Genomic DNA, 25708 nt, shown 5'->3' with positions numbered 1-25708 from the left:
CTTGAAAAAAGACAAAAACATCAAGCTATAATAGGATAATAGGATTTGAACATTTGTCTTCATTATACGGTACAAAAATAGAACTCTTGTGTTTTAAAGATCTATCCTCTTCTTCAGGCATTAAACAACTTTAGACATAAAGTTAAGCTGAAATCAATATATAGTTATGAATCACCAAAGTAAAAATTTTTCATGAGAACAAGTTCTACATATTAAACATTCAAGCACGATCAGAAGAAGCACAAAACATAGACTGCACAGTCATTCTGTGTCAAGGAAAGTTTGATTTTTCTTATTAACCTTTTACAGATACATCCACTAAATGTTACGTTTTTCATTAATATTGTACTAAGAGAATCAGCAAAACTTTCTTCAGTGAGTTCTACTAAGGGTAAGAAGATATAGCTTCTACTTATTTATTGTCAGTTACAACATAAATTTAGCTCAGAAAAATATCATGATTGGAATTTAGAGAATTCCTTATGCTGTGTGTATGTACATTATTTTCCAGTTGTAAATATTGTATGTTCTCTTATTGTAATATTGATGGAATGAAATAAAATTAGAAAATTAAATCACTTACATAACTATTGGCAATTGTACAGGTCATCTCTGGTATCTGTGTTGGTCAACTCTGCGGATTATCGAGAGTTTACTGGAGCCTTTTTCAATATACATAGTACTCATTTTATGGATATGTACACTTCAGTGTTGTATTTTACACAACTCGAAGAAGGTTTCAGTATTGCTTGTTCATTGATACACTTTGGTTTTAGTTCTTAATATTATGGCAATTATTTGGTTTCTTTCAACAACTCTTTAGCCAACAGTTTTGAATAAGATAACGTTGTTTTACATACAGTTTTAAACAGGAAATAGACACACATCTGTATGTAGTTTATTTAAAATGTACTTGGTGCAATTACACAGAAAAGATAGTATGATTAAGATGTTATTGTTTGATAACTAAGGGTTCATAATTTATTTTAGGCTTGAGGATAGGAAGAAAGATGATGATCGTTCTAGAAGTAAGGATGACAGACGTCAAGACAGGAAAACTGGGTCAGACAGAGACAAGCGTAAGTGTTCCATATTTTGTGTGTACATATAATGTAAGCTAAGATTTGTCATCATTGCTGCTTATGTCTCGGGGATAATTTTATTTTACTTAAAATGTCATTTATGAGAACATAATTTGAATTAAACAGTTCCAATTCAACATTATTACAGTTGAAAACTACATAGATTTTGGCAGTTTTAGTAAATATATGAGAGCAGATTAGATTTCAGTGAATGAAAACTGAAATATAAATACCACTTACACGTATTATTCAACATATTATGAAAGTCAATGTTCAGTGAAATAAGTAGTAAAGTGTAAAAAGTTTTAAGTCTCTCGAAAGAGATATTTAATGTAGGTTTTTAATTTTAGAAGTAAAATAGTTTAAGTGAAATAAATATTCACTCTCAAAATGGAAATAGAGTTAATTAAAACTTGGAATATTAAAAATTGAAATATTTTGAACTTGAAAGAATAAATTTTTTAAGAAAGGTCTAAGTAAAACGTTATAACTTCTATTCATTTGTGGTTGCAATTTGTTGGAATTAGTATTTTGAACTATGGTACTAGTGCATGTATTTTGTCATATAGGTGACCATGAGGATGCTCGTGCCAGGGAGAAAGCAAGAGAAGCTCGTGAGAAGGAAAGAGAAGAAGCCTTGGAAAGATGCAGAGAGAGACAGAGAGAACGAGAACAGTTGGCCAGGGACAAGGAGAGGACCAGAGAGCGACCAAGGGATGACAGGGACAAGGACAAGACTATTCCCCCACTGATGTCTCTACCACAACAGGATCGTAAGGCCCTGGAGAGAGACCGTGATAGAGCCACCAAAGACAGGAAGGATAGGGATAAGGAAAGAGACAAGGATAAGGACAGAGACAGGGATAGACTTTACGATAGGAATGTTGATAAGTCAGATCGAAGTAGACCTTTGGAAAAAGAACGTTTGTCTGAGAAAATTCCTGAACGAGACCGTATTAGTGATAAGGATAGGCCACGAGATAGAGATAACTTGAGTGACAGAAGAGAAAAAGGTGATAGAGACAGGAGTTTTGAAAGAGACCGCAATTTTGATAACAGAAACACTGGTGATCAGAATGAGAGAGCATTTGACAGGGATAAAGACAGACAACCAAAGGGTTTGGACAGAAGTAGAGACAGAGATTTCGACAGGGAGAAAGAGAGAGGTTATGAGAGAGTTCCAGACAACAGAAGGAGTTTTGAAAAAGTTGGAGATCGAGATAGAACTTCCCTGGAGAAAGATCGGGGAATCGTCAGAGATAGGGGATTGGACAGAGTTATGGAGATTAGGGAGAGGAATAAGAGTATGGAAAGAGGGAGGGTATCAGATGGGGAGAGGAATACAGACAGAGGAAGGGACAGGTTTGATCGAAGAACTCTTGCAGCAGAAGACAAGGGCTATGAGAGTCCATATGACTCACGTAGAGGTAAGTTTCTCATTTTCTGAATAAGTTATGAATTCTAAGTAAGTAAATCATTTTGCTATATTAAAATCTATGTGCTTTTTATATTAATCCTTGTAAAACTGCATGAATTGGTAAACATAAAAGTAAACCTATTAGATCACTTCTTCGTGTACAATGTATTTAAGACATGAGGTCAATGAATTAAGATGTACTTAATAAATTAATAAAAACAAAATATATTAATACGACATTTTATTTTCAAAATTAGAGTATCTTAATCTACTGTTTATTGTTTTAGTAAGATGGTGTTTATCATTTATTTGTAATAAAAAAAAACTGACATTTCAATATGGTATTTTAAAAACTATTTTGTGCAATAATATTTGAACAGTCTTCATAAATAGATAGATTGTTTTGTACACTAAAAGCAGACATACAAACTATTGAATACAGCATAGTATAGTAAAAATGAAATTATTAATAGTTTACAGTGGCAAACCAAAAATTTGTTGCGGTTCTGTTTTGTGTGATCAGTGGGTCTGATATTTGATAAAACCAAACTTAGTTGTAACTCATCCTTAAGATGTAATTTCCACATAGATTCTGCTTTATTAGTAGTAACCATCCAGTAGAGTAGATTAATTTTGAATTAGCTTCTGTTTATTTACATCAAACATAGTTATTGTTATGACTAGACACTGGATATTACTGAGTAGATTCTACTTTTTATTCATTTTGCCCATTTTTCAGTTTGATCATTCTTTTCCACTGCAAGTAATTTGCTGTTTTCTACCCGACTTGGTTGTGTGCAGTCTGAACTTTATGTCTGTTGAAAATAAGGAATAAGATAATTACATTCTTTGCAGATTTGCAACACTATAATTGGGAAAGCTAAAAGTTGCTTTAGAAACTTTACACAATTTTCATACAAAAGCAAGTAAAGTTTATTCTTAGGAAATGTGTGATACTTTATCATCTCATTAACACTAAATGTGTTGTGTAATTTGTTATGTATTCTTAAAAGTTTAGATTAGAATATTCCATCGAAGTGACTGCATAGTAATATATTCAAACTGACAATTCACTAATACAGTATAACAAAGATTTGGACACCCATTTCATCAATATTGGTGGTTCATATTTCAGATCGGTTTAAACAAGATTTTTGTTTTCTGTAATATTTAAAGAGTTAAAAACTATTTTCTTTAATAATATTAAAGAGATGATAGTTATTGAACAAGTATTGGAAATTTGATTTGATTACTATTTTAAGGAGCAAGCCAGTAGTACTTGTGTAATATTACTAGTTCCACGTGATCATGCTAGTTTCCTAATTGTCTGAACATTTTTGGCTTTTCAAACCTTTAAAAAGTTATTAATAAATCTGTATCCAAGTACTGTATGATGGAAAATCTGTATGAATGGGATCTGTTGTGATGTTCAGAGCGTCCGAGGTATGGAGGGGATGGCCCAGAGAGACCTGCTATGTTCAAGGATCACAGCCCTTCCAGAGAGGACAGCCGGAGCATGAGGATGAATCAAGGGTTCAGTGATGACAGGAGGAGGTAAGTGCAGTTATATAGATGTTACATCAACTTTTTTAGAAAATAGAAATGGTTTAAAAAATACCTTTGCAAATATACAACTATTGAACATTCTCAATAGTTCCAAAGTTACGTTGGGGGGTTGAGTATTTTGGGATAACTGGTATAAATTTGCTATTACAGTATCATAAATTCCGTTCAGTATGTGTTATTCCTATTTATGGTATACTGCATGTAATTATGTGGCTTGTGTTACAGTCGAGGAGGAAGAGGAACCTGGGAGAGCCGGGACTGGGACTATCCAGATTCCAGGAGGGACTGGGACTCAAGGAACAGGTTTGTCATTACTTCTAACAACACTATTTACCTTGACATAGAAAAGAAGAGCATTAGAGGACAGGGTTTCGTTTAAAATTACGTACTGCCCAAATTCCTATTTTTCACTCAAAGGTAGATAAAATCCAAATGTTAAGGTCTAGTTCTCTCCTGACGAGATATATAAATATTTATGTTAGCTTACTATTTTTCTTATTTTTTTAAATTATTTTTTTTTTTTTGTCTGAACTATTTAAGTATAGAAAACTTGACTTAATTCTTCCCACGCTGTAGACGGATATATTAGATGGCAGACTGACCAAAACGCCACATACAATATTATATCCGATATTATAGATTGTCTCTTGGAGAGTTTTTTGGTTCACAAAAGGCTTTCAAAATGCCCGGTGCACGCTCCGTGCTTATCGCGGTTGCCAAGGAAGTATTTATAAATGACATTCACTCAGCGGCAGGGGAACGGGAACACCCTTTGCCTAACTCCGACTGTCCGATAATAATTTCTGCATCTCCTACACAGTCATAACCAAACACATCCGTGGCGTGTATTACTGCTTTCTCTGTTGTCACGAGTGTTCGTCTACTACGAATCTCGTTAATGTTCTTCATCATGTGGTGGTGTTATGATTAGTTTGAAATATCTATCTTATTTTATTGTAAAATGTAATTAAACTTTTCAGTTTGATTACTTTTTACAATGAAATTTAAAAGATTTTAAAATAAATTTATTGTGGAAGTATGAAAAATTTCTTTTTCATTAAAACCTACTCACTTCCACCAAGAATACAAAGCAGAAAATGAAATTGAAGTTTATTTGCAATTAACAATTTTGTAAATAATTCTTTTTTTTTATCAATAAATACACTAGAGTTAAGTAAAATGCCGTGCTTAATACTTTTTTGCTTTTACCTTTTATAATTTAGCTATAATAAAAATTAGCTTTGAACTTAGAGAAATATATTTTTTACTTGTCTTGGCGTTATAAGAAAGTGAATGGATTTATTAGTGGATGTCTTTATGTACGTATGTATATATATATATATATATATATATATATACATACATACACACACACACACATATATAAGATGCAACAAAGGAACAAAACAAGCTGACTGAAATTATAATTTATTTGTAGATAAGCTAAGTAATGTATCCTGTTGTAGGCACGGAGAATGGGAGGGCAGTGGTGTGGAAGGGGAAGCTTGGGGCGGCCGTTGGGGTGGTGGGGGTGGAGATTGGAGAGAGGAGTGGCCACAGCAGCAGCATCGTCCGCCCCGCCACCCGCCCAGGGAGGAACAAACGATTGTGTCAGCCAACCATATCGTCGTCAGAGATACTAGTGTTGATGACTCAGGGTAAGTTAATTCTATTGATCTTGAAATATCGTGGAATTTTGCTTTCTAGAACTAAAAGGATTCCTGCCAATAAATACATTTGCTCTTAAAAATGGAAATTTTTGTTTAAATTTATAGGTTTACAATCTATGTGTTATATTCAAGAAATGTATCTTCTTTTATTCCTGCCCTAGTGTCACAGTCAATAATTCTCTTATAAACATAGTTATGAGTCAAGACATGACCCAAAGCGATGATTTAGTGACTAGAGATGCACATTTGCTCAAGTCATTGTTTGGAGTCGCATTAACAATTATTCAAATTGTCACTTGCAGTGGGAATTAAAATCATAAACATAAAAAAGTAATTTAAACTATATTATACTAGAAAACAGTGACATAATATTTACTTGATGTTAAAAAGTGTTAATTTCAAGTGTTACTTTACTTTTGTTTTATCTGGTTAGTATGGGAAAATGTATTCTGAAGTTAAAACTGAATTTCAGCTAACAGTATAAATATCCATTTTGAAAACCACTGAGTTATGAAAAGACAGGTTTTACAAATATTCTGGGTCAAAAAGATTAAGTAAATTATTTATAGATAATCAGCAAAGATCATTTTAAAATTATACATAAAATTCGAGTTTTGACTTATTATGTGTAACTTTATTAGTGCTTCTTTTGGATGAGATTGCTGGTTCATCATTTATTTAAACCTGAGTTAAAACAATTGGTTCTATGAATATTTTATATGTATGTTGCTCTTATACACGTAACTTGTGTAAACACCACTAATGGTCAAACTTTTCAAATTTGACACCAAGTATTCAGACATATTATATAAGACATAACCTTTTACTACATTTTGTAATCAAAATTTTGTATTAAAAGGCTGTAACGGTTAACTTTTAATCTGGTAAAACTGTATATAATGAAACTCATCTTAACCCTTATCACGCGTATTAAGGGGAAATCTCGTGCGGTGAAAATGACGCTTCACAGGTATTACGGTAAATCTCACAAACGAAGTTTTTATTTGTTTCGTAAAATATAGTTCGTAAAACTGCCGATAGCATGAGGTAGAATGTTGTCCGGACCTCAGGCAACGACTGCACTTGATTCATTGTTCTCGGCTACCCGTTACCGATCCGAAACTGGTTGTCATAGCAACTGAACGCCATTCTGACCTGCAGACTGGCGCGTCTTACGGGATTTCCGCGTGGTGAGAGCAACAGTGCTGTTGTTCACGAGACCTGTGCGAAAGCTTTTTCCTGTGTTGAGTTCCGTGTTTTACGTTATTTCTGAAAATGTTTACAGTTATATTATTTCAAAAATTGTGACTTCAATTTAAAACACTTCATGCTTCAAAGTGTTTCATTCACAAAAATATTTTAGAAATTGGCAAATTCCATATTTAGTTTTTTTATACATTTTAATCTTAAAATATTCTGTTTTAATGTTTTTTCTTCCTATACTAACTTTAGAAATATTAAATGAAATAGAACTTTAAAGAAGTTAAACATTTACTTTTTACGTTAATAGCACGTTAGCGGAAAAGATAGGAATTTGTATTCAGCGCTCTAAGGGTTAAGGGTGGCAAAGTAAGTTTATTTGCAAAATATTCAAAATCTCAAGAAAGGATTAATGAAGAAGTTAGTTTACTCACAATATAATTAACTAAAAGGCTGGCGAGAACATGGATATTTAACAAAGTTGTATGTTTGTATTCCAAATAATACTTGAGACCAGTAAGGAAGATAGAAAACTCATGGCAAACTTTAACTTTACTCTAGTACAAATTTTGAGTTCAGCTCCATTTCACCATCCGCTTAGTGCAACATCTCTAGTACGTACTACTCTAGTAAATATTTGGAATGACCATAAACTTTACGGATATTTTGTGGTATTTGGAATCACCAGAAACTTTACGGATATTTTATGGTATTTGGAATGACCATAAACTTTACGGATATTTTGTGGTATTTGGAATGACCATAAACTTTACGGATATTTAGTGGTATTTGGAATCACCAGAAACTTCACGGATATTTTGGTAATGCATAGGTTAAGTGGTAATGTTTTTGCCAGTCATGTCACACTCTTTATTTGTTTGTCATAAGTAAGCTTCAGGTTGGTCAGAATCTGTAAATTTGTCTTACGGACATCCTGCTATTGATATGTATTGCAGCAATAGAAACAACATTTTGAGAACTGTTGTTTGTCACCTTCTTCAGGTATCAAATCCTAAAACGAGGTTAAGCATGCTAAAAAAAATAGATAATTCAAACAGATGGCAATCAATATGTCACTGTTAAAATTTACAACAGATAAGTTATACATCAAAATATCAAACATTAACCTGAAATCTAACTACGAGTTAGTTAAAAACTAACAAAATATCACAACATAGGTGTATGGCTGAAACACTAATGTACGCATCATAGCTGGCAAATTGTCTGGATGTCTTTAACACGGTTCATACCTTTTCATCATAACAGCCTGGCTCAGTGCCATCTCTGAATGCCAACAAAGGACAGGGTGGTGTGGGTTTGGGGAAAGAGCTAGATTAACAGAAGCCTCTGTGTTATCTTTAAATTGTATCTCCTTTTTTTTTATCGTTTGATCGATATTATTATGGAGTTTATTGGATGACTACTCTTGAATTTTGATATGTTTGTTAGATTTCTGAGCTAATTCTTTTTTTTTTATAATCAAGTGATCTGACTTCAACATGTGGATGAATTAGTAGTTGGTTTAGTAGTTTTAAGTTTGAAACCTCAATTAGGTTTTGTTAAAAAATTCTAATTACAGCAAATTATGTTAGCTTCATTTCAATTTATATGATAATTTTTATATTAGTAATGTTAAGCAATTTTAGACTTTTCACTAACTTTTTCTTATGTTGTCTTTGTGTTCTATAGTTCTTAGATTTAGTGGCCTTTTTGTCTTGCCTGTGTATTCTTTACCACAAAAAGTTCTAGAATGGTTGAATTTAATTTAGAAATGGATAAAACTAATTTTAAATATATCATTTAGACCTAAAACATTTGAAGTAGTTCTAACAGCATAATTTTAGTATTAGAAAAAAAAACAACTTTTTCATGAAGTATAAAGCTAACAACTGTGTCTTTAGCTTGACCAGCTGGAAAAAATGGGTGTCACTATAGATGCATTCATAGGCTCTACTTAATTTTGTATCCAGGGAAGTAGGTTATTACATTGTTATTAAGAGAGAAGGGAAGTTGTCTGAACACATGAAGGGAATCTGAGGATAAAAAGGGGTATTACTCCTGTTGTACACAATTTTTCTACCACCTATAATTCTAATAATAAATAAACTATACACACTATAGTATTAATCACAGTGCAATTAATTCTATAATTATTTTTTGTCCTTTCCTGGATAAGGTTTAATCATTAAAAATTCAGTTCACCCAACATTTAGTGATGCCAAGCGTTTGAAAAAGTCCCTTGAAATTCTGATAGTTGAGTCTTTAATGTATTTAATAAATTTTGTTCAATCTAGTGGTCGGCGCTCCCAGGCCAAAGACATTGTTGACAAGGATTCTGTTTCTGGTGACTTCAAGAAGGATAACATGGATACTGGTAAGTTTGTGTGTCATAACTAGCATTGGTTTTGTGTGTGTGTGTTTGAGTGTGCTTGCGTGCGTGTGCATCTGTGTTGTTAGTACATCAGAAACGTTATCAACATTCTTATGTCCCTTGACAAATCGAAAGATTGGGAGTGGTAAAAACTGCTCAGTGGCAGGCAATTTTTGTGTGTTTTTATTTAAACATACTCATGTGTCTACTTAAATGAAAGATAAAACTATGAGTTAATTATACAGTTCTGTGTTTTGTTTTGTATTTGAAATATTAAAAAGAAATGTAAAATAAATTATAACAATAAAAATTGTCCTTTTTACCTCAAAAGAAAAGTACGTTTAACCCTGCAACTGGCTTTAAGCGATTATCGACGCATTAACTACAGTTTCAAAATGGCACTAAGCTATTTTCGACGCATTAACTATGTCGTAATATGATCTCTCACAGCAAGTCTATTTTTTACTTTGTTTGAAGTAAAACATACGTAAATCTAAAGATAAAGATTCAAGTTTTCATATTATATCATAAAACGCTCTATAGTTAAGTTAAATCTTTCCTTATAAAATTCTAAACTTGGATGTTCACATTTCCGATTGCCATTTGTTTTGCGTGATTTCCGAACACGCTAAAATTACCGTATGTTTTTAAAAATTCCCTATCGTGAGTTTACGTTCTAACACGATCATAAGTGTTGTCATTGAAAACAGTGTATTTCTTGGCTTTCAGAAACATCTTTTCAATAGCCAGTAGGAAAATAAATGTTTATAAAATAAGCGTTTGAAAAGCTCGTGTTTTGTAAAATCCCAAAATGCCTAATGGGTCCGAAAATAGCTTATTAAATTTTGTTATTTTTTTTACTTTATCATTGTCTGAAATAGTGATAATCATATCAAAACAAATAAGAAGAATTGATCTAAGCAACAGTATAATAGACAACGAAGACTATGACTAGTATTTTATTTTTTGTTCTGTTTGCGCAATCACCGACTCAGCCAGTAGAGAAGAACAACGCATCGCATGGTTGCCGTGTTGATTTCTCTGTTGTTATTACGCCATTGCCGGTATTAGTGTATTGCTTGCTATTTATTTGGATATTTTAGACTTTTCGTTATTTAGTGTGTATAAATAAAAGTTTGTTTATTGTTTTTTTTAATTAGTGAAGTGAAAAATGTAGAGGTTAGGTTAAGTTTTAGCGAATAGGTTGGATTTTTGTGAAACTGAAAATAAGCCTATGTTCACGTAGGTTCAGTGTTTTATTATTTTGCAGACATTTTGATTTAAATTTATGCCAAAGGTATTTATTATAAAAGTAAAAAAAGTTTTTTTTTTACTTTTTCTGAAGGTATTAGCGTTTTATTTCTATGACCATCGCTTGTTTTATATTTTTAACAAAAAAATTAATAGAGACAAAAATACATTGTTGTACATTATTGTAAACTTCAATAAACGTACTATCTTTATAAATAATATTTGGATGAAAAGAAAATTGTTAGCTAAAAAAGTTAGGCATTTATTTCACAATTTTTGACTTTTGTAAAAATATAAAAACAAGTTTGTTGCTATATAAAAAATATCTTATACAATGTAAACTTCTATAAATATCATATTTTTTTCTCTTCTACATATATGTATCTCTTAGAAAAAAAATATTTGTTCATCCAATAGATTCCAAAATGTCACAATGGTATACATAATAGTGCTATACAAACGGTTTTCAGATTTTGTAGTTTTTTATAGATATATTATCCAAAAGTACCAATAAACTTCTTTTACCTAAATATTTTTTTTGTAATTTGTAATTAAGCAAACTTTTGTACATTTTAGAATTATTCTAAAAACTTTCATTATTACCTGAGAGGGTGCTATACATTTTGAGAAAAATTTATTCTTTACTAATATTTTAAGTTAATCTGTAAAAAAATAAAAATAAATTAAATGATTCAATCTTTAATATTTTTTTTGGAAACTGCATTTATTTCTAAAGACATTGATGTTTTTAAAATGTTTGTATCTTAAAAAATAGATGAGCAGTGATTCAAATACAAAACCCTTACAAAATCACCAAAAAGTGCCTGCTATTTTGGGAAAAATGATGGCCAGTTTCCAGGGTTAATTTGTAGAACAAATTGAAAATGTAAAAATATGACAAATTAATTGCTGAAAAAAATATAATTTTCTGTAGAATTATTTCTTTTGGGATTTTTATAGGAAATGTACAAATTCATAATAAATTTACACAAAATGATATTTTTTTATTAAGTAAGTGACAAAATAAAAAAGACATGTATGAAATGTTTTATGGTATATTTTGAATGCACTGTAAGTTTTAAACGTTCTAAAATAAATCAATAAAGAAATAAAATCATCAAAATTCTGATTTTTACACAAAACGTAGAGATGGTGGAAAGAGTTGATTCAATGTGAATGTTCAGTTTGGCTCCAGCTCACTTTCGTCTTAGTGCAGCATCTGAAATCTGGCACAGTAAAAGACTTGACTCCTGGAATGTGGAGTCATGTTTGTATGAAGAGATTCAAAAAATGTTGGCAACAAAGCTCAAAATGAACTCTTTACATTGTTTTGACATTAGAAACACCTAGACTACAAAATAGGATTAATTCAATGTGAATGTTGAGTTTAGTGAACTGGAGCTAAACACAACATTCACAACTCTGATTTGATGACATTGTGGCATAAAATAAAAACTATCATATTCGGTACCTCCGATATCTCACATAGTGACGAGCAATAAAACACTTTATTACTATTTAGTATGCTTTGTGAGCAAGAAATCAACGCGGGCAAGCTTGATTTCACTCTCTCCAGTGTGTAGGCCAAAGTGACAGTGATGGAAGGAGGGTCAAAACCGAGAAGAGAGTCCTTTTTCTGATTTTTGTTTTTCACTACGGGTATTGTATAAAAAATTACAAAGTGATCTGAACTACAGGTAGCGTGGATGTCAACCTCAAGCGGGGTAGAGAAGGCAGCGAAGGACCTGTGGAAGCTAAGAAGCCCAGACTAGAGGAGACATCAGCCATGTTGGAGGAGGCCCTCAGTGACATTAGCGATGATCCTGATGAAATTCTCAACAGAGAAGACATTGTAAGTGTTTGTTTTTAGTAGTAGATGTAACTGTGTGAAATGGATGGCTATAAATGGTAAATAAAAGTATATGGGATCTTAAACAAAAGAGATTAAGAATGCAATTTTTAATTCACTTTCTCAATTTAAACACAAGAATTCTAATTCCTATGTGTATAAAATTTTTTTGCTTGTTTATGGTGCAATAGTGAAACTGGTTTCCAGAAATTATCTTAATTTATTTTTGTAATATTTGCTAAATGATTCAAATTTTTTATTCAGATATCAGTTACATCACAACTATAAAGATCCAGCAGCAACAATTAAGTGTTGATTTTGCTGTCACTCTTTTGTATCATATCATACTGTTAAAAGTACTATTTTGATACAATTACTAAAACTTTTGTTTTAATTTTTGGAGATTTGCCATGTTTCAAATTTTTTGCTAAGGTGGAAAATCCAATTAAACTTTATAGTGGTACATTTGGGTCAAAAAGCAGCCATCTGAAAATCTACTGAATCAAAAGTAAGTAAATACAGGGCTATTGTGATTTTGTCGACCATTGTTGATATCCTATCACCAGTGATTAGAACCCAATGACTTGTGTACGGATAGAATCATTTAACATTCAAACATTTAAGATTGTACAATCCGTGTTTGGTTAGTATTTTTTTACCTTTTAAAGAATTTTTAGTCACATTTCTTTAAGATATTTTTCCCAAATATTGGAAATAAAAACCTTTTTCAATTATTCCATGGAGAATTTTTAAGTATTTAACACCTTCACTGTGACAAAAGTCACGTACTGACTTTAGGATACTCGGGATAGTCGTGAGGTGGATCCACTACAGTCAAAGTTTTAAGTATTTAGGGACATTGTTTAATCAGGAACACAACCAGCTAAAGACGTTTTTTATTTATTTTTTTAAATGTAATTTTCTGTAAGTAATATTTTACTAAAAATCATCGTCTTAGATTATATCTCATTGAAAAAATTTTGTTTTCTGAAGTCATAAGTCATTAACCCTTTAAAGGCCAACGGCCGTAATAGGCACCCGTCCATTTTTCCCGTTCACTGGCTGGTTTCCTTTTCAAAAAGCCACAAAACATGATATACTTGTGTAGAGGGATATATGGGCTTCATAAATAACGGCAATGTCACTGCCGCTTTTTTCAATGTTTATATTTTATATCTATGCATTTAGATGACGTAACAGACAGCTGGTTTGACGCCGGCACTCTTGTGTTGTCGTAATTGTTTGGACATCTAGTTTATGGTTATGTTTGGTGTTGTAGATGGAGCTTATATTGGTTACTGTTGACTTAATTACATTAAAACATAAAACCAATATTTAATACTTTTGTGACGTGTCTGAAGAAGATAGCCTTGCTATCGAAAGGCCTCACAAAAAATAAAAGTATTAAATATTGGTTTTATGTTTTAATGTAATTAAGTTATGTTTGTTGTTTATGTGTGTTGCTAAAAACTAAATAATTATATTTTAATCAGTATTATATTATATTGTGAGTTTTAAAGTTAAGATGAGTAAAAGGCACCAGGAGAGATCACTGATAAGTGAAAATGCTCTGATAAACAGCAAGCCAGTAGTGGTGTTTCTTTACTTTAGACCAAAATTAACATAGGTGAATTTTATTTTATGTTTTACAACTTAATGTCACATCAAGGTAGGCACTTCACAATTTGTAATTTTTCTCATAATTAGCTGTAGTTTGAAAATATATATGTTTAAAAGGATTCTATAATAGTTGAATATTTTTAAAATCTCCTGAAACATAAAAAATTTAAAAAAAACCCAAAATACTTTTTTTGTAAGTGTAAATTTTTTTGAAATATTTGGGGGTAAACGTATTTTTTTCTTAAAAGATAATTTAATTTGAAATAAATATATAAAAAAATATTGGTTTATGATCAAAAATAACGTTCCTATGAATATTTTTCTAAAACTATGCTCATCAGCTGTGAAACACCCTGGCCTTGAACAGACATGTCACTATTTAACCATGGGTGCCTATTACCGCCGCCGGCCTTAAAAGGGTTAAATTATATATATAATAGTAATATTTTTTCTGTTATTGTAGAGTAATTATTGAAAAAGGGCTGAGATCTTTTTATAACTTTAATTCTTGTACCACCTAAGACGTCATAAAATAATATAGTTTGTTGAATAAAGTATCAGTTTAAACTCAGATGAATAATTACTTTTGGAATGATAAACTGGTGTACAACTCCAGCCCTAACAATTTTTAGCTGATAGTGTAAAAATTTAGAAGAAGATGTGGTATTTGTTGTTTTGATCAGTAGTGTCAGTACCTTTGATGTATTATGTGTTTTTTTAAGGACATGACACCTCAGGACAGTGCTGCGGTGGAGGAAGATGTGTCAGTCCAGCCCTCGGCTCCTGATTTAGACCAGAGGTAGAGATTTACTTCGTACTTTTAATCGTAGCATTGGTAGAAGTTATACTCTTATAAGTTTCAAGGTTGATTAAAATAATAAATCAAACACAATAAAGTGGGTAGCACAATCATTAGGCATATTGAGTTATAAATGGTTTGATTTCTCAGTTGAAATTTTTATTTATGAGCAGTACTTGATTCTATATTCCTTGTTGGCTTTCAACATTGCGAATCATTACATTCTTTTTAATTTCAGATTGTTAGAAGACAGACCAAGTGAGGAAGAAAATATAGACAACTTGGACTTTGAAGAGATATCTGATGAAGAATTAGAAGAAGAAGCAAGGGCCAATAAAGGTAAAATATAATCAATACTGAATACTATTAATCAGTGGATGATTTTATCTGGATATGAAATTTTATACTTTACTCAGCGTGATTATGATTATTATAGAAATTTGGGAACTTGCCATCGTTATATGTAAAAAAAACTGAAACACTATGTTTTCGAAACTGGTGTCTGTTCTCTTGTTCAGGCGTCAAAACCTAAAAAATAAGGTTAAGTATACTCATAAATTGAAAAAGTCGTACTTCACAACAGAAAAGTTAATAGGCCCAGAATCAAAATCAGGAAAAAATACCACTACGCAATACAAGTACATTGTTACAACCACCACACATCATGGCAGGTAAGTGAAAACTAAGAAGTGAAGGGTTTAGAGGAGGAAGAGAAATGGGCAGACACCTCGTACCCGTTGTAATGGTATAATATATAAATTAGATAAATAATAAACAAACTAACATAACGCTTATACCTGTATAAAGTGAAAAATTACTATAGGCGTCATTATACACACACAAAACTCTGTATTACATCTAAAACTACTCACCACATAATTATTACTATTGTATTACCTTGAAAGGTAAATCAACAACACAAAGACGATGTAAACATGACCAGCACAATGCTGTAACTGTCCAGCTGTCTCATGAGCAACGATAGTGTCAGCTGCTCCTAGTTAGATTGCATCAAAAATCTTATTATATATTACATTTTTTCTTTAGTAACATTTCAGTACTAGAGAGATCAATTGGTCATTCAATTCTGTACAATGTAGTATGCAATTTTAATTATTAAAACCGGAAATCTATATACTCGTAATATATAAAAATGAATGTTTGTGCGTTTGTCTTTTATGGAGTCGTACACTATTTGACCGATCATTATGAAAATTTGGATGTATGTGTACTTTTCGACAGAGAAGGTTTATATGCTATACTCATTTATAAAACTCACCACGAGGTGGCACTGCAAAATATAAAAGTTTTCAAAGCGCCAGCACATTATAAACTGCAATTACGAGACAGTTACGTGTATTAATTTGCCAAAGAATATTTGAAGGCACTAAGTTAGGATATATGTTTGTCTTTATGATAAATATATGGTTGAACTTAAAGCTTGACTGTTAGACCGCTTTATAATAAAATACATGTACGTGCATGAACCAGAAGTGCAAATACACGGGCAAAGTTTAGGTAAAGCGTGCGAAGCCGCGGGAAACAGCTAGTTACTTATAAAATGTACTTGTTTCTATTGAGTGTCACACAATGAATGTAGTACATCAAAACATATACAAAGCAGAAAGCTGAATACATTAAAGTTAATGTTTTTATTTGTTCCAAAATGGACCTCACCAGCAAGTACTGATTAGGTAGTGGGGCTAAATAAATCAAGTATACTAAACATATTCTCTTATCTATACAATTCTTATTGTCATTGTAGACTAATTTCATTATCAAGTTTGCTATGGAGAGTTTGAGTTTGATCATCAATTCGACTTTTACATACTGTTTGTGTAATATTCTGAGAAATCAACCAATGCTAAAATCTGTTATGCTCTGAACTGTTCTGGCTTGTTTGTGTAGAATCAAACAAAATAGTACATTGTAATTTCAGCAAAATGGCAATGTATACATGATTCAAAAAGTATTAGCAAATATACTATTAGCAGATATTATTACCTTTGTAAACCCTCTATTGTTAGATATGTTCGTTAATGGTAATAAATATACAGTTTAGATGCTTGTAGGAAATTGTTGCTTAATTAGTTATTTTATATTAACTTTTGAACTCATATTTAAGCATAATATGTTAGTTTTTAAAATTTGAATTTAAATTTTTTAGAGAACTATAAGTTACTTCACACTACAGAATGATTTAAAATCGATTGTAGACAAATATAGGTTATAAAAAATCGTGACAAAGTATTAAGTTATTGCACTGTTCATTTTTTGTAAAATGGTTCTTTAAATTGTGTGTGGTACAGGCCTGGGTGATGCCCTGGGGGTGGACTGGGCCAGTCTTGTGGCAGAGTCTAGACCACGAGTGGTGGAAGCTGGGCCAGGGGCGGCAAGGCGAAGGTGGCAGCCGGAGAACATACTGGCAAGGATTGGAGTCTCCATGGAATATGCAGGTGTTGATCTCTTCAATGAGATACACAATAAACTCACAGAGAAGAAAGGTAATTAGTTACAGTATTAGTAGTTTACATAACTGACTAAAAATAAACCATTCATTAATATTTTTGAGCTCTGTATGTGTATGTCACTCTGTTAGGGATGTAAGGATATTATTAACAATTTTCTATATTCAAGTTGTAGGTCATAAAATGTATACAGAAAATTAATACACAGTAGGAAATTGTAACTACATCAACAAGTTTAATAAGAAAGATTTATTTGTGATTAAAAAAGTTTCACCATGATTTGTAAAACTGTAATAGTGATAGAAGAGTTAGGGATATCCACCAATCTTTCTATTCATGCTAACTCCAACATTTGTTTTAAAATTTGCATAAATTTCAATGCTTAAACAAAATCAGTTAAAATTTTAAATATTAATATTAGTATAAATTACATCAGTTACATTTAGTTTAATTTCCAAAATATTATATTGATTTCATCTTTTAATGTAAGTATTGTTATGTACATAAATATTTCTATGAATTACATTATATTTTTGAACATAATTAAATTTTTATTGGAAAGATAAGCCAGTAATTTGGGTAATTTCAGGTTTTCATATAAGTATATTATCATGGTTGTAGATTTTAAACAAACTGAACTTATTTTAATATTTGTCTACACTTAAATGCTAAAGGCATAATTAAAAGGATACAGATCTTTCTAGACTAACATCACATAAAAAAGAATTATTATGAAATATATATCTAATAGGAGTTTTAATTCTTTTAATGCTGGTCATGATAAATACAGGGTTCCCACCCGCCCGTGAAAACTGTTACTACCCGTGAATTTTTTCGCCTTGAAAAAACCTTAAATAAGCCATGAATTTAACCCTTTTAACCCCGGCCATTAAAATAAGTGATGAGACAGAAATCCCAAGCCATTTCAGACAAAATGTAAGGGTTTTGTAAAAAAATTCATAACTCAGTTATCTTTTAAGATATTTAGATAATTCTTTTTTTTGTTTTACTTCTTTATACATGTAGCATACAGAAATATACAAATAAAAATTATTATATTGAAAATATTTTTTTTACATACATATACATATATAAAAAATAAATTAAAATAAAAAAAAATTCAAGTTTTGATCAAGGAAACCATATAGATAAAAAAAATATTTGACACAAAAATACCCCATTTAATTTATGATATATTTAATCCTTAATAAAAGGAAACATAAAATTATAGGCCTACCTTATTTACAAGTGGAGTAACATCAATTTTTGTAAAGCCGTGTAAATTTCTCTTTTTGCCATTTCTGGGCAAGGCAATGTAACAAGATCTTTGAAATTCACAGTACTTAAAATAAACCATAAAACCAAAGGTATTTTCTGACAAAATAACTAAAACTGTTCATAATCTAAATTTTAAAAAAGTTTTTAAAAACAATATTTACATCACTACAAAATGTTTTTTCAAGATATCCATCACTCAAACTCGTCGTCACTAATCACATCCACACCATTTGCAACTAGGTTACTAATTAGTGTATTTTTCACTTACGTAAGACTTTGAACGATGTTTTTTACTCATTTTGAAATCAAACAAATAATAAACTAAAACTTTAACTGCCGTACTTTACACTGCATTAACCTAAAACTGGTGAAGAAAACGGAATATTCACAACCACGTGATATACAGCTGTCTGCAACAAGCGTGAGCAGTCAGTCGTAGACGAAACTGCAATTGCTCAGTCACAGACTGACAAAAATACGAAGTCAAACCATTAACAAACTAATATATTTCGATGCAAAATATCTTTGTGCACAAGTCTGTGAAATTTTCAAAGCATTTGGGTGAAATTGGTGGCCAGTAAAGTAATAAAAAGTGCACGTCCGCACTATAACGGACGTCGGGAGTTGACACCATTTTTTACGACAATAGACAATAGACAGTTTCTTTATTCATGTACATAGAGTTACAGAATTGGCGTCAAGTAGGTAAAGGTAATAATTTAGGATATTAGTCAGCAATGTAAAAACAGTGGATAAACCATTTTAAGCACTATGATTAATGGTTCCTCCAGTTTATAAATTCTTCAAGGGAGTAAAATGTCCTCTGTAGAAACCATTCTTGGAGTTTCTTCTTCTTGAAGCATTTCTGTCCACTGTTTTATTTTCAGATGGTCTGGAAGAATATTGAAGAGTTTAGGTCCTGCATAGCTTGGCTTCCTCTCGTACAGAGCAAGACGATGAATTGGCAGAGCATAGTTTCATGGCGTTCCGGGTGTTGTAATGGTGCATTTCTCCCAGCCTTGTAATGTTTCTGTGAGACAGCATAGCAGATCACTTCAGTCACAAACAGAGATATCACAGTCAAGATTTTAAGATTTTGAAAAGCTTGCCGGCAAGTAGCCTTTGGGTCTAGTCCTGCCAATGTTCTCACAGCTTTCTTTTGAAGTATTAGTACCCGTTGGAGATTCCCGATGGGAAGAGTTTACCCCATACCACTAATCCATATCTTAGATGTGCTTCAAAGAGTGAGAAATACGCAGTTTTTTGCTGTGTCCAGATTGCTCATTTTTTGTTATTCTTTTTAATATATATAGGCTACTGCTGAGCTTTCTGCAGAGTTGGTCTACATGTGGAGTCCAGGTTAGATTGTGTTGTCAATGATGATTCCTAGGTAGTTTAGCTTTCATTTTTCAATTCAATATCTGGCAAGCCATGTATTACTGCACTTGCTCTTCCTAAGTTCACAGTTGTTGGGTTTTTGCGGTCATTTAATATAAGATTGTTTTGGTGACAGTATTGCTTTGCCATGTCCAGGGCTACAAAGGAAGATATTTCAAGTTCTGGTATTTGTTTCTCAGCCACCAGCAAGGCTGTGTCATCAGCATACATCATGACTTGGCAGAACTCTTGTAGATATTTTTGGGAGGTCATTAGTTAACAGAATAAAAAGCATTGGTCCAAGAACTGAGCCTTGGGGAACACCTCTCTGTCAATTAAAAGTGGTGGTGATCTAGTTTTATAAATTGTATTGTTTAATGTATATGCTATCTCTACTGTTTGTGATCTGCCTTTAGAGATAACTTGACATCCACTTTCCAGAAATCCCTCTTATCCCATGTTCTTCATCTTTTCTAATATAAGATCATGCTCCAAGCAATCGAACGCCCTACTGAAGTCCAGGAAAAATGCACTGATGGCAGTTCCTTCCTCTATTTCATTCAGCACAAGCTCAGTGAAATTTATTATGGCAGAAGTTGTTGATCTGCCTTTGAGGAATTCCATGTTAGCTGGCTTTGTGATGATGTGTTGTTTACTGTCAGATGGTTCAAGAGTCTGACAAGGACAATTTTCTCAATTACTTTGGATATTGTTGATAGGAGGGATATGGGGCGGTAGTTATCGATTGAGGTGCTCGGATTCTTTTTGAGTTTTAGGGAAAGACTTTTGCTAGTTTTAATGCTTTGGGAAAAAATTCCTTGGGTGAAAGATAGGTTTATGATGAATGTAAGTGGAGGTGCAATTTCTTCCTTACAGTGTTTTAGTAGTATTGGAGGACACTTCATCAATTCCAGAGGACGGTTTGGATTTAAAAGAAGATATGGTGTTTGTTACTTCGATGACTGATACTGGTAGAAAAGTCAAGTCAGGAATATAGTCAGTTTCTAGCTAGTCTCATTTAGTTGTGGCCTTTGTTGTATCTGGCCAGCAGCAGTAAGAGTTTCTCCGCCCCTGAGACAAAATGTTGATTGAAGTGTTGAGCAATTTCAAGCGGCTCCTCAATTCAGTTCATTTTTGACTAGTAGTTGAAAGTTGATGGAATCTTCAGTATTTTTACACCTTTCCGTAGTTGATCACCTCCCAAAGGGCTCTTTTGTTTTGTTTTCACAGTTTTGAATGTAGTTCGATGTGATTTCTTTTCGCTTTTCCTTCAGTTTTAAGTCATATTCCCTTTTTCTAGCAGCTGTTTCTGTTTTTATTTTCTTCTGAACTATGAAGTAGCATTCTGTCCAGTGCTTTGTAAGTAGTTGTGTTTTAGTGTTTGTGTATCCTCATCAATCACTACACCAAATTTTCTTTTTTTCTTTGACCTTAATTTTTTGGTAGGACAATGCCTGTATTCAAGGCTAAAATCAAAGTATTATTAAAGCTGTCATAGGCCTGATCAACTTCTATTTTGTTGTAAACGTCACACCAGATTACGTTTGACAGTATAATTTTTAGTTGATTGAGATTTTCCTGATTATACTGTCGACGTGTTGAGGATGGGAGTCTCAAGTTCTGGGGTTGGACGTTGATTGTGCTGATTTGCGCTTTGTGATCCGACAGTCCTGTAGTGATGACATCTACGTTGATGTCTTTAGAGTTTAAGTTAGAGCATACCATGTCAATAGATGTGGCTGATGTTGAGGTGACTCTAGTTGGCGGTAGCTCTAGTCTTTCGATGTTATGACTGCTCAACATATTTTCTAGTTTGTTTCTGTTTTTGGTTTTGTGTCAGCATGTCTATATTTATGTCTCCCATGATGATGGTAGGGCATTTCCATGTAGGTATTTTGTCTAAGGTGCTTGAGATTATATTCAGGGCATCTTCAAGGTTTCGAACTTGGAGGTCTGTAGACGCCAAGAAGGTATATACAGTTTTCTGCTTCACTTTAATATTGACTGCATATTGTTCACAAAAATCAGTTCTTCAGAGGTTGTTGTCTTTACTTTCTACTTACATTTCCAAGTGATTCATGAGCGTATACGGCCACTCTCCTCCTTTTTTCTCGAAAACTTTCTGGAAAACCCCCCAATTAATATGTAATCTCTTAGTTTGGTATGTAGAAGTTGGTAAATTCTTTTAGACTATGCTCTGTCAAGACTACAATATGAGTTTTGTGGTGTGGTTAAGTGGTCAAAGCTGGTTTGTCTTGTTCATTAATGAAGTCAAATATTTTGGTAGAGTATTTTTAGCTTTTTTAGAGGGTTTTATACTTTTAGTTTCAGTTGGGAGTTTATGAAGATTCTTGTAAAGGTTTTTGGTTTCTGCGGATGTTTCAGTTTTGCTTTTTTTCCTGTGTGTTGTCTCTAAAAAAATTGTGTTTTTTTGTTATGATCTGCCATGAGATGTTATAGTTTACAGCCATATGTTTTTTTATAAAATGCTATATTACTGCTAAAATATAGCAGTGGCTATATTACGACGTCCGTATAGTACGGACGTCGGGGTTTAAAAGGGTTAATGTACAAACCGTGTAAATCTCTACAACTTGGGGTTAGATGAATCAACATTTTTTATCGACGTTACTATGTCATTAAGGTCCATTTCACACGTGAGCAAGAATTAAGCTAGTCTAATCGCGACAATCAGTCTTGGCAGGATTTAAATAGAGTGGTTAACTCAAGCGAGAGTTAAAGCTAGCTTTTTGTACACTATGGTGTAAATATTTTATCATTTTTTATTTGCAATATTTCATATGATATCTGTAAACCAACTACTAAATCAAAACTTTGATTTATTTTAATTTGTTGTTTTTAATATATAAAAAAAGAATATTTATTTTAATAGACAATTAAAATACGTAATAATATTTATTGGTACGAGACATTATTAATTTAATTGTGATGTCCAAGATGGTTGAATTGTTCATAATTTCTTATTCAAACAGTTCTATGTTGAACACACGCATTCATTTTGACGCCATTACATTTCCTTGTGATTTTGTAAATAAAGAGATTCTGATTTCATATTTCAAGAATAGTCACTATCGGCGATCGACCGGCACTGCCTCTGAATCCTTCTAATCTACATATCTACTATGTCGCTGCTGTCAGTTGCGATGCTGTAGTGGTGGGTGGTTGCTTGCAATCGTCTCACCTGCATGTTGCGGTTGGCTGCGATTGCCCAGCTCGTGCTCGCTTGTGTGAACTGCTTCATTATCTAATTCAATACACTAATTATGCAGATTTCACACGGACCACAAAACGCAGAATTCAGCTGTTCGTTCTCTATCCCCAACTGCTCGCCTGTTGAACAGATGCAAACAAAGAGTCTGCATCAGTGCTTTCACACAGTTGCTGATTTCATTTAGCGTTAAACACGGCCACAAGCATGCGGCTCGTATTATCTTTATCAACTAACGACCATGAAATTACTATTTTTGTACCATACAAATGTGAAATAGCAGTGAATATGATGATTAAGATTGGGAACCCTTAACCCTCTAAGTGGCAAGCGACGTCTGAGACGTTCTATTTACGCCGCCGTGACGTGGCAAGCGACGTCGTAGAAGTCGCTTCACATTGCCGCTTATTGCTAGGCAACCGATAATTATTTTTACGCCTAGTTTGCACAGTTGCGTTCACCACTAAATTTCAAATACATTTCATATAGAATCATCAACATCACGATGAAATAATCAATGGTACTAACTGAAATAATCCTAAGTTTTCTCCCGCGGTCTGCGGCAAAACTAGCTGAGTAGGCCTACGTGACTGTTTCGTTTCTCTTGGCTTGTACATATAGCTATATATTTTCTTTATTATTATAACATTGTCTATCTTTTTGGCTTGTGATAAATTTGGCATTGTTTCTACGATCTTGTGTTAGTTTGTTTATTCACTGTTTCCTGGTACCAAATTTCATTTTCAAGTTTAATCAAAACAAAAAACTAAAAATAATAATTTACTGTAATAAACTGATCTGGTAGATCTGTAGAAAAACTCTTTCTCTTCAAAATAAAATATAGTATGCAAAGATTCTACAGCATTTAGGTTGTTTTTTACCAGTTTCAACAAAACAACTTTTTTTGCTATATTGCAAAAAAAAAAATATTTTTTATTTTTTTATAATTTTCAAACTATTTCCTTTGGTATTTGTAGGTAATTATTGTTTCTACCTTTGATATATAATGAATTTTCTGTAACTATGTTTTTTTATTTTTTACAAAGTGTCAAAGTTACAATTTTAGTTCAGTCAATCAACATTTTTTTGGTTTTTCACATGATAAGTCCAATTCAGGTTTCAAGAAATCATTTAATTTTGTCATAATATGAATATTTAACTCATTCTGAAGAATTCAGTATGCAACATGACTAGGTTAGAGTAAAAAATATATTTTTGGTGAATTTCTAAAAAATACTCTGCAAAGTGGCCAAAAAGAGCTTGCCACTGTGGAAGTTTAGCATTGCCACTTCTAGGGTTAATACCCAAATTTTTAAAAGTATGTTAGAAAATAAACTTTTTTAGTTTTTAGTTAACTTATTGACTGAAATTGTTTTAACAATTTGTATATGAAAATAACGTTGTACTTGATTTAAAGGCCCAATTTTTGTTTTAAACTCACATTTCATTGTTCGTACAACCTGTCACTATTTAGGTTGACTAACGTGAAGGCAGTGTAGCCTGTGTGCAACAACTGTTTGTTACCCTTGTGCTAAGTCAAACTTTATTAAGTGTCACTTAAATTCAGCCTGAATTAATCTGCTTAATTTTAGGCCTTAGAAATATTGATGATTTAGTAAAATCCCAGGTAACCTAAATCGGGTTTACCAAAACCATAGTCAGTCGAAACGGTTCCATGAATGATAACGTTTATATAAATAATCGGGCAAAATAATATTCAATAGCAGAACCCTGTACCAACTCTCCGTCTGTGGGCTGAAGAATGAGTGCATTTGCTATGGATAGCTGGAGTGACTGGCTGGGCAAATAACTTGTCCTTGAGATGATTCATCGTCCCCCCCGTACCCCAACAGCCACGGTGTCACCCCAGCGTTGCCCAGGCGTTGAGTGAGTGTTCAAACATCACTCTGGCCAACTAACACCACTGCTAGTGATATTCCTTGCTCCTTCCATCATTCCTAAAGTTAGCATACAGAAATTGTTTGTACATAATTCATTTCCCCTATGCACCCATTCCAACAGGTTATTTATAGATGTAATTGGTTATCCGAAATGTCTGCATCCTCCCCTACCTCACCGCTTTATTTTGGTTAACTGAATATATTGTTGACAATATGATAAAATTAGTGAAATACCAGTTAGATTTTTCTTATTTAACCATTGGTTTTAGTATAGATTTTTATTTATTTAACCATTGGTTTTAGTATAGATTTTTATTTATTTATTTTTCAGAAGGTGAGGATGAGAAGGGAAAGATTGGACTGCTTCATCCTGTAGCATCACTGCATGTGACACTGCGTGACAAACAGGCTCGGCGGCGCTGTCTCTTCTCTGGTGCTGACACATTCAAACGTGCCCTTTCGGCTCGGGCAGACCTTGCTATCAGGTTTGTGTATTTCAGATTCTATTTACAACAACAAAAATCTTTATTTGTTTCAAAAAATTTAAGGGCAGATGGAAGGCTTATGTTTTTAATGCTCATGTAAGGAACAATGTTCTCTAAAACTATTATGCCTGTGGCTTTAAAATTT

The 25708-nt window shown here is 32.5% G+C and overlaps 1 protein-coding gene across 2 annotated transcripts in view; it reads left to right on the top strand.

Annotated features, from left to right (window-relative positions):
- The window catches only part of LOC124364464 (fl(2)d-associated complex component-like), a 65635-nt gene that overhangs the window by 37149 nt on the left and 2778 nt on the right, over positions 1–25708 (top strand). Inside the window, exons 8-18 of one of the 2 annotated variants that reach the window (XM_046819973.1) lie at positions 991–1079; positions 1652–2509; positions 3933–4053; positions 4291–4368; positions 5532–5723; positions 9230–9309; positions 12255–12409; positions 14749–14825; positions 15064–15164; positions 17135–17329; positions 25413–25563. In XM_046819973.1, coding sequence (XP_046675929.1) covers positions 991–1079; positions 1652–2509; positions 3933–4053; positions 4291–4368; positions 5532–5723; positions 9230–9309; positions 12255–12409; positions 14749–14825; positions 15064–15164; positions 17135–17329; positions 25413–25563 — 2097 coding nt within the window. Of the gene's footprint in view, positions 1–990; positions 1080–1651; positions 2510–3932; positions 4054–4290; positions 4369–5531; positions 5724–9229; positions 9310–12254; positions 12410–14748; positions 14826–15063; positions 15165–17134; positions 17330–25409; positions 25564–25708 lie in introns of both variants that reach the window. The other variant, XM_046819972.1, reaches the window with a different exon arrangement.

The sequence above is a fragment of the Homalodisca vitripennis genome, chromosome 6 (assembly GCF_021130785.1).
Source record: "Homalodisca vitripennis isolate AUS2020 chromosome 6, UT_GWSS_2.1, whole genome shotgun sequence".
Taxonomy (NCBI): Eukaryota; Metazoa; Arthropoda; class Insecta; order Hemiptera; family Cicadellidae; genus Homalodisca; species Homalodisca vitripennis.
Note: the sequence above shows the minus strand (reverse complement) of the source record. Positions and strands in the feature narration are given on the sequence as shown.